The sequence below is a fragment of the Prenolepis imparis genome, unplaced genomic scaffold (genome assembly GCF_030444845.1).
Source record: "Prenolepis imparis isolate NDT839.2.m4 unplaced genomic scaffold, iyPreImpa1.0 SCAF_15, whole genome shotgun sequence".
Classification (NCBI taxonomy): domain Eukaryota; kingdom Metazoa; phylum Arthropoda; class Insecta; order Hymenoptera; family Formicidae; genus Prenolepis; species Prenolepis imparis.
Window position 1 is genome coordinate 8002488 of NW_028141173.1, and position 13313 is coordinate 8015800.

The window sequence follows — 13313 nt, forward strand, 5'->3', positions numbered from 1 at the left end:
TGTGAAGGTTTTCAGAAAGGCAAGCGTGGCGAATCTGTGGCCCAGGACACTATATCCGGCTGGATGCTCATGGGAGGAATAAACTCGCACGCATGACAGCGTCATTATTCATCAGTGCTCCGTCGGCGAACTGTTATCGGAACTCGAAAATTCTGACAGCAGTTGCTTCCTGCCTCGTTACTTTTAACTTAGGCCGCGAGGGAATGCGAGGATCTTCGTGCGAACGCATTCTCGAACGCCTGACGGCAGATATATGATCTGCCTCCCCGTCGCTTCCATACTGCCGAATCAGTCAGATGCACGAGCGGTTGCTATATGATCACTGCGACAAATGGGGGAACGATTCCGAAAAAACATCGAGTTCGGTAAGCTATATACTGAATTTATGAAAACATGAATTACTAGGACATATGACGCGGTTATCTTCGGAGGCTCCAAAATCATAACAAGTATGATCTACATCATGGTATTCTTTGTGAGTTAAGCACTTTAAGAGTGGTTCAACGAATCTTGGATTATCGCTGCTTTCCCTTACCGGTCACCTCCGTGGGGAAAATGTTCTGCTTGCCCTAACGGATGTGCTTCTCTGTTGGCGATGGTACCGCTACGTTCTGACTACAGAAGTAGAGAAAATGTACAGACAAATTTTGGTACATCCTGAAGGCTGGAAGTTACAACGAATACTGTGGAGGGAGAAGGAGGACGAAGATTAGAGGGAATAATGCCTTAAACACAGTGGCTTAGCCTGCGCTCTTTTTATGGCACACTCAAATAGCTCGCCTTGAATATAGATAGTCGATATTTAAAGAGGGCTGTGGTGTCTCGCGACGTCTAACAAGGACGATGTTTTGACTGGCTCTGACACCTCTGACCAGGAGGAAACTACAAATACAAAGCCAATTATCATTTCTATACTAGGCGGGCGATTCCATTAAGAAAATAAGCCGCTAATAACCAACTTTTTTTGTTGAAGTGGAAATGCATTTACGTATACCCGGATTCGGGTAGTGTAGGACTTGCCTTATCTAACGAGAATACCCACTAAAACCACCTCTAAGTGCAGTGTCAAATGGGAGCCCAAGAATACTTGTGGTTTGACCTCTGAGCTCTTCGTGTACGCCTAAAGCCGTTAAGGTTGTCCTTTGTTGTTGGAAACTATCGTTATCCTATCGCATTGTTCAAGCCTGAAATTGTGTCTTCGTTTTCTTCTTCGTCATATTGTACCTGTCCGACTTGCCTACGCGGTTGAAGACGGGGTTCTTTATATTCCTTTTCTTCTTCTCTTCTTGTATCTTTATTTTCCTCCGCGTGCTTTCCTCTAGGGAGGGCGAATTCTCTCCGTTGATTGGCCGTCATTACTTTTTCACAGAACTGCGAGAAGACGCACCACCCCTTTATTTCATAAGGATTAAATCGAAAATCCACTCAAGCGAGAGTTTCTCCTTTTGTGAGTCATACGCAAGTACAGTATTTCTTTCTTTATTCCATGCAGGGTACTCTTCCACTATGCTGTGCCAAATCCAAATCCAAATCTTGCTTTTCCTATTCTATGCACATACTGGTCAAAACAGCTATCAACATTTGCATTATTCTAAAAGTTAGGCCTCCATGCCTCCTATTTATTTAGAGGTCAAATCTAAGAGCTAAAGCCGCACGTAAACGTTCACTAGGAAGTGAGGTATTTAATAGCCTCATTTTCTACGCCTCCAACATAGGCGCATTCTAACCGTAATGGGGCACCCATCCACAACCGGTTTAGGTTTAGGTTTAATAAAACGGTAGGTGATGCTATGAAAACCTAATACGTCTTATTAGCTATAATCTCCAAGCCCAGACTTTTAATTACTGTGCCACTATTGCAGCTGCTTCTGTTGCTAGCAGCAAAATTTCGCTGGTGGTTTTTGCTCCAGCTATCACTAACGTGTCGTCAGCAAAACAAATTTCACAACGGGGTGAGAGCTCGGCCTTAAGTATCTCGTAAGTAATAATCCAAAGAAGAGGACCAAGCACTGATCCTGGCACTCCTCGTGTGACCTCTTTGTAACATGTGACACCATTCTGATCAGTATAGACTAGATTCCGGTTGCTTAAGTAGCTCGTAATCATACATCTTAGGTACAAAGGAAAGCCTTATTTATTTAGTGCGTCGTGAATCGCATTCCATGAGAGCAAGTTGAGGGCGTTCTTTATGTCAAGCCTGATCGTCACCGTGGTCCAATCTTTAAGGCTATTTTTAGATGTGATCTTTTGAAGCATAAGCACCGCATCGCATATGATTCCGCAAAGCCAGGAGTATACTTCAATACGAGCCTTGATTCTGCTAGCAAAATTCGTTTAAGAAACTTCACAGCCTCCTTTAGAACGCATATTGGACGGTAGATGGGCAGTCCATTTTTCTTCTTCTTTATCAGCAATATCAATCTACCCTGTTTCCAGATAGTCGGGAACACGCTAAGATTAAAATAACTGGAAAAGCACCTTCTAAAATCCTCATGGATACCCACCGAACTGCGTTCTAGAATAAACCCAGTATAAGATCGGGACCGGGCGCAACACGCCTTTTTGTGCTTTCTTGAACGCCAAACTAAGCTCGTTTTGTGATACATCCTCGGTTCTCACTACGGGTTAGAGGGAGGCTGACCATCACCAGAAGGAAACAGACAGTCTATTACTTTGGATACTACCTCTGGGTCCAAGGAAGAAACTATAGGGGCTGTCGGATGTTGCAATTTGTCTATGATGGACTTAGGACTTGACCCATGGGTCAGAATCCAATGTTTTAATAAATTCACACCATGCTTCCTCCTTCGCTTTGGTAATTTCTGTTTTGAAGGTATGCCAGCTGGTACTCCGGAATATATCAATTCTAAAATCATTCTTCCGCCTCGCTTTTGTGAGGCTTCGCCTAGTCTTAATATATGCCGTACGGAGAGTCTTAAGATGAGTTCTACCAGTATACCGACTGCTTTCTCTTAAAAGGACGGGAGCGCGGCAAAACGGCATTACATGTACAATGCAATATTTCTTTCAACCATGTAGCATATTTATTTACATCATTTACTGAAAGGCGATAGCTAGGCCAGCAGAGGACCAACGTGGTAGCTCGAAACAAATCAGCGTCAAGCTTCTTATAACACTAACTGTTAGGGGAAGTAAAGTAGTCCCCATAATTTGCTTGAAGAGAATTTTGGAAGGGGCGAATTGTAAATTATATATAATAAGGCGCATAATAGAGGAAATATTAGGAATAAGAATTATTTTAAAATAATAAAATCGTGTTCAAGTTTTCACCCGCAAGATAATGCGAGAGCACACGTTAAAGTAATTGCGACTTCCGATGTCCGGATAGAGCACGTGGTAATGGGCTGGAGAAGGCGATTGAGTTGAAACGAATATTCGGTTAATTACTGCTTTTAATACAGAAGTTAAATCACAGTCAGTGTACGTAATTGTTAAGAAATGATTGTAATACACTTTGCAGATATTTTTTGGATTCTCGGATACAACCGTACATGTGTGTTCACCGACAACTCTCTTACCCTTCTGTTCTCTATCACCGCTCCGAAGCTCTCTTTCCCACTAATTTTCGAATTCTTTTGGTACTTTCGATAAGGGCTGCGTTAAGCGCTATTCGTGACACCGTCAAGAGGCGTCATCGATAATGCTCAAATGAATTAATCGGCAGGGCGCGGATATTCAAATTTCGGTCATTCCCGAACAAGCCGCTCGCCTCGTACTGTGGTACGAAACGAAATTCTTAAGGCCTTTCGGAGCGTAGAGAGCAGAAGAACTTTGGAGAGCTGAAACTTAAATTACAAAAGAAGCAGTAAACTAAATTAATAATTAACTTAATAATTATACACATTATGCAACCATGCGAAACCGAATTAATAGAACAAAGAATGATCGTGTTTCAAGCAATTGTGATAGATAATAATAGGGCATCATCTTTGGTGGAAGATGCCTAGACAAATTGGGGGCCACCCGCCATTCTGCTAAGTGTTTACCTTTATTCGATCTTCGCACGCGGATAAACGACAAACGCGCGATTGGTCTTTTATAGATACTAGAGACCGTTTTAACGTCAACAACTCTAACTCGTTCCTTCACATCTGGATAGAGTTTTACAATTCTTCCTAGTTCCCATTTACTGGGCGGTAATAGTTCGTTTCGTACAAATACGAGCTCTCCTAAGCGTAAATTAGTACAACTCTGTTGCCACTTGAATCTTTGCTGTAAAGAATGTAAGTAGTCGGTTGACCAGATTTTCCAAAAACGTTCGTACATTAGACGTACTCGTTGCCATCAGTCTAGCCTGGATTCTGTCAAATTAAGTACTGATTCCTCCGGTATAGATGTCGGGTCCCCAGTCAGTAAGTGACCAGGTGTTAAGGAGGAAAGGTCATCAGGATCATCAGATAAAGGCGAAATAGGCCGTGAATTTAAACAAGATTCGATTTGTGATAGGAGAGTATTGAATTCTTCCATGCTTAGTGTGTGGGATCCAACAATTCTTCGTAAATGATGTTTAACGGATTTAACTCCCGCGTCTCACAATCCACCGAAGTGTGGGGCTGAAGGCAGGATAAATTTCCAGGAAATTCCATCCGAAGCTAGGTAAGCTCGAAGATCAGGATCACGTGAGAGGGGCTTAAACGCTTGTGTGAGCTCACGTTCAGCTCTCTGGAAATTGGTGCCATTGTCACTATACATAACAGAAGGAATCCCGCGTCGTGAGGAGAATCTTTTAAATGCAGCGAGAAATCCTTTGGTTGAATAGTCGTTAACTAGTTCGAGGTGAATTGTCCTCGTTGAGAGGCAGACAAACAACGCAATGTATGCCTTGTAAGACTTTTGACCTCTGGTTGCTATAGGTAGTACTGAGAATGGGCCGGTGTAATCTACACCGGAGTGTACAAATGGGTGAGCTGGGGTAACCCGTTCTTTGGGTAAATCTCCCATTAGTTGCGTAATTGGAGCGACTCGATAGCGTGTACAAACTACGCATTGGTGAACATGCCCTTTAACGAGATTTCGAGCACCTATAATCTAAAATTGCGTTCTTATAGTGCGCAGAGTCAACTGAGTGCCTCCGTGAAGGCAGCGCAGATTAGCTTGCTCAACTACTAAATTTGCGATCCTATGTCTAGGCATTATTAGCGGGTGTTTCTCTTCAAAGGAAAAGGGCGCGCGATCAATGCGGCCACCCACTCGTAGTAAATTTTCCTTGTCAAGAAACGGATTCAAGCTTCTCAACTTGCTGGACGGGGGGATAGGTTTTCCTTTTTTCAAGGCTCGGATCTCTATTTCAAAATGCGAAGTTTGAGCGAAGTGGACCCAGAATGTTCTAGCTAATTTTATCGCCGTAGTTAAGGTAGCTTCGATCGGCTCTTGAAAGATTCGAGCAAAACGTTTGCGACGAGAAAGCTTGCCACAGAATAGCATGCAGTAAGCTGTAATTCTTAAAAGTCGAGGCCATGAAGAAACCTTTTAGGGTAAGCTCCACTCGAAATTATCCGAGCGAGTTAGTAAGACTTTGACGATCCTCTTCTCGGATTCGACGTCAGGAAACTCTAAAGGTAGTTGCTCAGGCCAGAGAGCTGTCGGTTTGAGAAGCCAATCCGGACCGTTCCACCAGAGAGGATGATCTTTTAAAGAAGCTGCGTCAATGCCGCGCGAGGCGCAATCGGCAGGCTTTTGTTGGGAGCTGATATAGCTCCATTTGGCGAGCGTGAGTTTTGTCTGAATTTCAGTGACTCTGTTAGCCACGAACGGTTTCCAATACGACGGATGCCGTTTTAGCCATGAGAGTGTAATTGTAGAGTCTGACCAACAATAAACCGGCACGGACGTATAGTGAAGCGCATTTATAGTAAAGTGAACAAGCCGAGCGAGCAGTACTGCTGCACAAAGTTCTAACCACGGGATACTAATTGTCTTGATTGGAGCTACTTTCGTCTTGCTAATCAAAAGAGATACGTTAAATTGATTCATAGCTGTTAAGACTTTGAGATAAATCATCGCGGCATACGCTCTGCTAGAGGCATCCGCGAAGCCGTGCAATTCTATTCCCAACACGTCAGGAGATTGACTTATCCATCGTGGAATGGAGATACTTCGCAAATGGTTTAGACTACTGAGATAAGAGCTCCAAGCATCCCGAAGGTCATCCAGGAGGGGAGCATTCCATTCTAGTCTGCTAATCCATAATTTCTTGTAAAAGGATTTTTGCTAAAACCACTACTGGTGAAATTAACCCTAACGGATCGAAAATACGTGAGATAACCGACAAGACGGAACGCTTGGATGGTTGAATAGACGTTTCGAGGTGATACTGATATGAAAAGTAGTCAGAGGTCGGATTCCAAATCCCAACGCCTTAATCGAATTATCTTCCGAGAAAAAGACGCTGGAAATATCCAAAAGGTCAGTAGCGGGTATATTCTGAAGAAGTATTTACCTCGAAGTCCATTTTCTCAGATGAAATCATCCTAGCTTCAACAAGGCGATTAATTGTTTTCCATTATCGTGGAAACGTCATGTGCTCCAAATAGAACGTCGTCGACGTAAGTAGAATTCTCTAAAACGGAGACTGCTAATGGAAACGCTGCACCTTCGTCGAGACATAATTGCTTTAACACACGCATCGCTAAGAATGACGCACAAGCCGTGCCATATTGACCGTGAGAAGCTTATAAGAAATGATTGGCTTGTTAGCGACTGGGCGCCATAAAATCCATTGGAAGTTAGCATCAGTGGGGTGAATGAGAATCTGCCTAAACATTTTTTAATGTCGGCGGTAAAGACCAGACGATGCTTTCGCCAACGTAGCAGGATCGCGAGGAGATCCGATTGCAACTTCTGACCAGTTAACAATTGTTCATTTAACGAAGTCCCCGTATTCGTAACACAAGAGGCATTAAATACCACCCTCAACGGTGAGGTAGTACTAGCTTCTCGCAAAATTGAATGATGCGGCATATAATATAGGGAGCCGGAATCCTTTGCATTTGCGACGGGAGCCATATGGCTCATCGTTTCGTATTTCTGCAGAAAATGATGATAAGCCGCCGACAATTTAACGTCCTTGAAAAGATGGCGTTCCAGTCGTTCAAAAGCTCGAGAAGCGATCTGAAAGAAATTTCCAAAACTAGTTACTACTTCACCGTTTCCTTTGAAGGGTAATCGGACGACATATCGTCCATCCGATCTTCGTGAATGTGACGATACAAAAATGAATTCACATCGGAGATCATCCTCCGAGAGGGACTCGGAAGACGGCACTTCTTCAAGCTCCCAAAACTTCTGTAATGACGAGTCTAGAAAACAGGAGATCGTCGAATTCAAACAAGAAGACTGTTTAGGAATGCACTAGATGCAGGGTTGCACACACAAATTGAACGTTGCAGATACGTAGCACTAAAAATTTATTTAATGACTTTTAACAGATAATAGATGGATAATTGCGATACGCTTTCGTGCCGAAAAGATACGTTGATAGCGCGGTGTTCTCGTCCGAAGGTCGATACACGATAAAACCGAGGAATTTTCGATACCGAGTAGATCAAATCAGCTGAGTCTCGCTGAGAAGGTAGAGCGAGGGGCGCGCGCGGCCAGACTCAAGAGGCACGCAAAAACGCGTAAACATGTGTGAAGCTATTTATAAAGTCGAATACAATGCGCGAACAGGTGATCGAATATTCGTGATACAAAATTGAAAGTTATCTAATCAAAACGCGAAATTAGAATGATGCTTTAGTTTATGAGAATTAAGATGATTACAGAGCGCAAAGTATTAACATTACCGCCCGCCTCAGGGGCGTTGTAAGCGTTGCTGAGTATGACAAACTGAACTGAAAATGGAATGAGAACGAATTAAAGTGACGAAGAGATCTGACTGATAAATTGAACGCGGAATTGCACGGAAGTGACGAACGAGAAAAAAAAAACAAAAAACTGAGAGGAGAATTACGTCGCGATCGGAAGCGGACATAGTTTGACGATCGGTCTTTTAAATTCGGATGCTGATGTGCGAACCGTGACGACGCGTACGCGACCGTCGTTGCCCGGATGCGTTGCTGTAACGCGTGCGAGAGGCCATTTAGTTGGTGGGTAGCGCTCGTCCAGAACAAGGACGAGATCTCCGATTTTCAGCGGCCGAGTTGATGAACGCCACTTGTTCCTGGGTTGCAGCCGTTGAAGATACTCAGTTGACCAACGAGTCCAGAATCGATCGAGCGTTTGTCGAAGAAGTTGCCAGCGTGATAGTCTAGATGTTGGAACTTCGGCAAGGGACGGCTCTGGCAGTACGAGGATAGGCTCGCCGATTAGAAAATGCGCTGGAGTGAGCGCGCTGACATCCACAGGATCGTCGGATAAGGTGCAAAGCGGTCGCGAATTGAGCACCGCTTCAACCTGCGTGAGGAGAGTGTTGAATTCTTCGTAGGTTAGCACAGTGTCACCCAGAATTCTTCATAGATGAAACAGCCGATTTGACGGCAGCTTCCCACTTGCCTCCGAAATGTGGAGAGGAAGGAGGGTTGAACTTCCACTCCGTTTCGTCGGCGGCTAGCACGTGAGCAAGCTCTGCTACTTCCTTGGATGCTGAGTTGAAGAGTTTTCGGAGTTCAGCGTCCGCTCCGACAAAATTTGTTCCGCAGTCGCTGATAAGGGTGGTGCATCGTCCTCGTCGTCCGATGAATCGGCGGTAGGCTGCGAGGAAACCTTGTGTAGAGTAGTCCGTCGCCAGGTCCAGATGTACCGCGGAGGTTGAGAAGCAGATAAAGATGACGAGATACGCCTTGTATGATCTCGACCTCGCTAGGTGCGAAGAGTGTAAGGGCCGGCGTAGTCCACCCCAGAGGTGAGAAATGGGCGCGTTGGTGTAACACGCGATGTCGGTAGGGACCCCATCATCTCTTGCGCGGTGGCTGTTCGATGTCGAGCGCACTTAACGCAGCGGCGTATGAAGGCGCTTACTGGGGCGCGTCCTCCCAGTATCCAATACTGTTGGCGTAGCGTGGCTAGCACAACTTGAGCGCCGCCATGTAATGTCCGGTTGTGGATATCTGCAATGATAAGACGAGACAACACAGAATCTCGAGGAAGGATGGTGGGATGTCTTCCGTCGGGATCAAGTTGCGAATTTTTCAATCTTCCGCCAACGCGAAGAACTCCGTTCGCGTCTACGAATGGAGCTAATTTCAGCAGTGGATGCGATCTCGGCAGTGGCGTCTTTGTGGTGCACATCTCGAGCTCGTGATTAAAGTAGGCTCGCTGTGTGTGCTTGATCCAGAAAGTTCGGGCCGTGTGAAGTTCCTCAGGATGTAGAATTCTTGAAGAAGGATGATCAGCCCCTTTGAAGACTGCGCAGCTTCGTAAGATCCACGCGGTGATGCGAAGGAGGCGAGTCAAGCTAGAAAACCGCTCAATGAGATCCCAGCACGAGGCAGGAGTACTTACTGCCGCTGCTAGGACTCGTTGAGACCGTCTCTCTTCTAAATTTACGGCTTCATCAATGGGAGGAGAAGTTGATGGCCACCTCACTGAAGGACCTTGAAGCCAGACTGGTCCGCGCCACCACAATGCGTGTGCCTGTAAAAGACTTGGAGACAGACCTCGAGAGACACAGTCGGCGGGATTCTCACAGCCGGCTACGTGATGCCACCGAGCATCTGGTACGAGCTCCTGTATGACCGCGACTCTGTTGGCGACAAATTCCTGCCATTGCGAGGGATGTCCGCGAATCCAAGCTAAGCAGACGCTGGAGTCGACCCACAGGTGTGCAGGAACGTGACGGAGGTTGAGGATGCTGCGAACACGAGTTAGAAGACGGCCAGAAGAACAGCTGCTCGAGTTCCAGACGAGGTATTGTCTGCTTTTTGAGAGGTGCCACCTTGCTTTTAGCCACTAGCAAAGTAACCTTGGCGTCCGCGAAAGTGTCAATGGTGCGGATGTATAGCACTGCTCCGAGCGCGTCCTGCGATGCATCTGAGAATCCGTGCAGTTCGAGGCCTTGACTGCTGGATGACGTGCCAAGCCGTCGAGGAATTGATAATTCAGATACGCCTCGTAACTCTTTGTCGAATAGAGTCCATTCCTGAATGAGAGACTGAGGCAGTGTATCATCTCAGCCTATGCTTGACTTCCAGAGAGTCTGGATAAAGATCTTGCCAAGTATCGTCACTGGAGAGAGCCAACCGAGTGGGTCAAATAATTGAGCGATGCGAGACAGTATGGTTCTCTTAGTGAAGGTCAAGATTGGATCAGAGCGGCTGATGTGAAACTTGAAGGCGTTAGATGTTGGATGCCACGTGAGACCTAAGGTGCGAGCTTCTGCTTGAAGTTCTCGAGTCGAGTTGAGCGAGGATGAGTCCGAGATGCCTTGCAGAATTTCTTCACAATTGGCTGACCATTTCTGCAGCTTGAAACCGCCCGCCTTGAGGAGCTGAACGAGTTGAAGAGCTTTGGCCTGTGCGTCCTGTGGAGTGTCTGCACCTGAGAGAACATCGTCAACATAAATTGCTTTGCGCACGATATCTGAAGCTTGCGGTTAGGCACGTTCTTCGTCGATTGCGAGTTGCTGAAGAGCTCGCAGAGCTAAATACGGCGCGCAGGTTAAACCGTACGTCACCGTGGTGAGCTGATAGCTGCGCGGCGAGTCGTTGTTGCTCCAGAGAATTTGCTGATACGATCGATCCTCAGGATGTATCACGATTTGCCGATACATCTTTTCGATGTCAGCGGCAAATGCGAAGGCGTGCGTTCTCCAGCGGAGTATGACGGCGTCGAGATCCTGCTGGAGTTTAGGACCGGCGTGTAAGCAGTCATTAAGTGAAACTCCTGTGGAAGTGCGAGCAGACCCGTTGAAAACAACTCGCAGCTTAGTAGTTGCGCTGGTCTCGCGTAACACTCCGTGATGTGGCAGATAGATGAATGTGACATCATGTCCTGAAGGTGTTGAGGTCGGCGTCATGTGATCCAGCTCGGCATACTTTCTCATAAAGTCCGAGTACAGTAATCTGAAGGCTTCATCACGTTGGATGCGTCGCCGCACGTTTGCAAAGGACCGTCGAGCAGCCGGCAAGGAATCGCCAAGATGGTTGGTTGAGGAACGAAATGGCAGTCGAACAATGTATCGCCCTGTTTCGTCCCGCGAATGCGTAGTGCGAAAATGAGTCTCGCATTCTTGTTCTTCCGGAGTGAGGCTTGGAAGGTTGGACGGAAGGACATCTTCCTGAATCCAGAATCGTTGAAGAGCATCCTGAAGATCCATCTCTTGAGATTGACAACAAGATACTATAGTCGATGAGCGAGACGCTGGACTCTGATCGTGGACTGGCCCGGAAACAATCCAACCTAATGAAGTGTGTTGAGCGACGGGCGCATTTAGAGGTCCACGTTTAAAACCGCCGAGAAGCAAAGATCCGTAAACGTCAGCTCCGAAGATGATGTGGATTGGTCCTGGTGAAGTAAAGTCAGGATCGGCCAACTCTAAATTCGCGAGATGATTCCACGATGCTGTCACTGGACCAGAAGGTATCCGACCTGTGACCTTTGGGATAACGAAGGCTGAAACCGAGAGTTCGCATGACGGATCGTAGTGTGATCGAAGAGTCAATGTCACAACGCCTCGTGATGAGCCGATAGGCTGAGCGCCGACGCCAACGATTGGAACAGATGCACGAGCACGAGGAAGACGTAAGAGCTGAACCAAGGACTCTTGGATGAGTGAGATTTCAGATCCTTGGTCCAACAGAGCTCGTAACTTGATGCTTGCTCCCCTTGAATCAATAAGAGTGACGCAGGCAGTCGCTAACAATACTTGATGACGCTCAAGGCCAGTGGCAGCGTTGTGAGAATGCACAGCGGTTGACGTAACAGATCCTGAAGGCGATGAGACGTTTGTTGATTCTGTGGTTGAAGCAGCTGTGGAGGTGCTTGCGCAGGGAGCGATCTTATTACCAGTGGCTGCTTCGCGATGCAACAGAGTATGATGTTGAGATTTACATTTTCGGCAGCGTTTAAGAGACCGACACTCGTTGAGCTTGTGAGCGCCGAGACAATTGAAGCAGAGTGACTTCCTTGTGACGAGATCTTGCCGCTCAGGTAATGACTTAGACGCAAAGTCAGAGCACGAAGAGATGTAGTGCGAGGCACCGCAGCAGGAGCAGCCAGGAGAAGTCACGATAGCAGCGTGAGTTCGAGCAGAGGCCTTCGTTTTTTGATTTGACCTCTGAGACGTGTGGTTGTTGCGAGAGCACGCGATTGCACGGACTCGAGAGCGCGAATATGTTTGTCCAGGAACTCCTCCAGCTGGTCAAGCGTTGCGAATTCTTGCGAGGTTCCGAGCTCGAGTTCCCATTCTTCCAATGTCTTCGCATCGAGACGTCGGGTGACGAAGTGAACAATGATGATGTCCCATTGGTTCGTAGGAGCGCCTAGAAATTGCAAGACTCCCAGAACTTCCTTGACTGTCGAAAGCATGGCTTTAATTTCGGCACTGGATTTTTGAGTGATCGGTTTAATGCTGAAGAGCCGATCGAGATACGTCGTTCCGATGACTCGTGTATTCTCGTAGCGAGCGGTGAGCGCATCCCAAGCACACGAGAAGTTTGCAGACGTCACAGGAATGTTCGCGATATATCGAGCTGCTTCGCCTGTCACTTGTGACTTGAGATAATGTAACTTCTCTACCGCGGGAATCTCCTTGTTTAAGTTCACCATCGATTTAAAAAGATCGCGGAAGGACGGCCACTCATGGTACTCTCCTGAGAATTTCGGCAAATTAATTTTCGGCAACGCTCGACCGATGCCGGAATTTAACTTATGTTAGATTCGCCTGAATCGTCTGACTTAGTCGTGATAGAGTCGCGAAGGACCATGATGTTAGAGCAAGAGGCAAAATATGCTTCCTCACACAGTGTGTACACGTCCGTCGTGAAATATTGATGCTTATGAGTCTCTTCGGTTAACGCACCAACAAGGGTTTCATTGTAGGCTTGAAACTTTTCCCAATAGGAGTCGAGAGTCTTGAGGCGAGTATCAAGGTTGTGCTTATTGATTTTATCATTTCCTAATTTTTTCACATTGTCGAACGCTCGAGCGATAAATCCGTATAAACTGTTTTGTTTCTCGACAATATAGCCGAAGGTTGCCATCGTGGATGACGAGCGCGCAAGGTCACAATAACACAGAGAACTTTTTAAGTTTAACGGTCACTGATAGTCACGATAAGCGAAAATGTCACGGCTTATGCAGAATGTGGAAGATGCAACTGTCACGGCTCGATCTAGCGCGAGAGGTATGCGAGA

General features: G+C 46.4%; 1 protein-coding gene across 1 annotated transcript; it reads right to left on the reverse strand.

The window, feature by feature from the left end:
* Positions 1-10129: 10129 nt before the first annotated feature.
* Positions 10130-12726, reverse strand: LOC145946262 (uncharacterized). The gene is made up of 4 exons (XM_083055797.1): positions 12188-12726; positions 11825-12115; positions 10561-11783; positions 10130-10497 (listed from the first exon to the last, which is right to left on the reverse strand). Exons 1-4 carry the CDS (start codon positions 12724-12726, stop codon positions 10130-10132), a joined length of 2421 nt encoding a protein of 806 aa, XP_082911923.1.
* Positions 12727-13313: the final 587 nt, after the last annotated feature.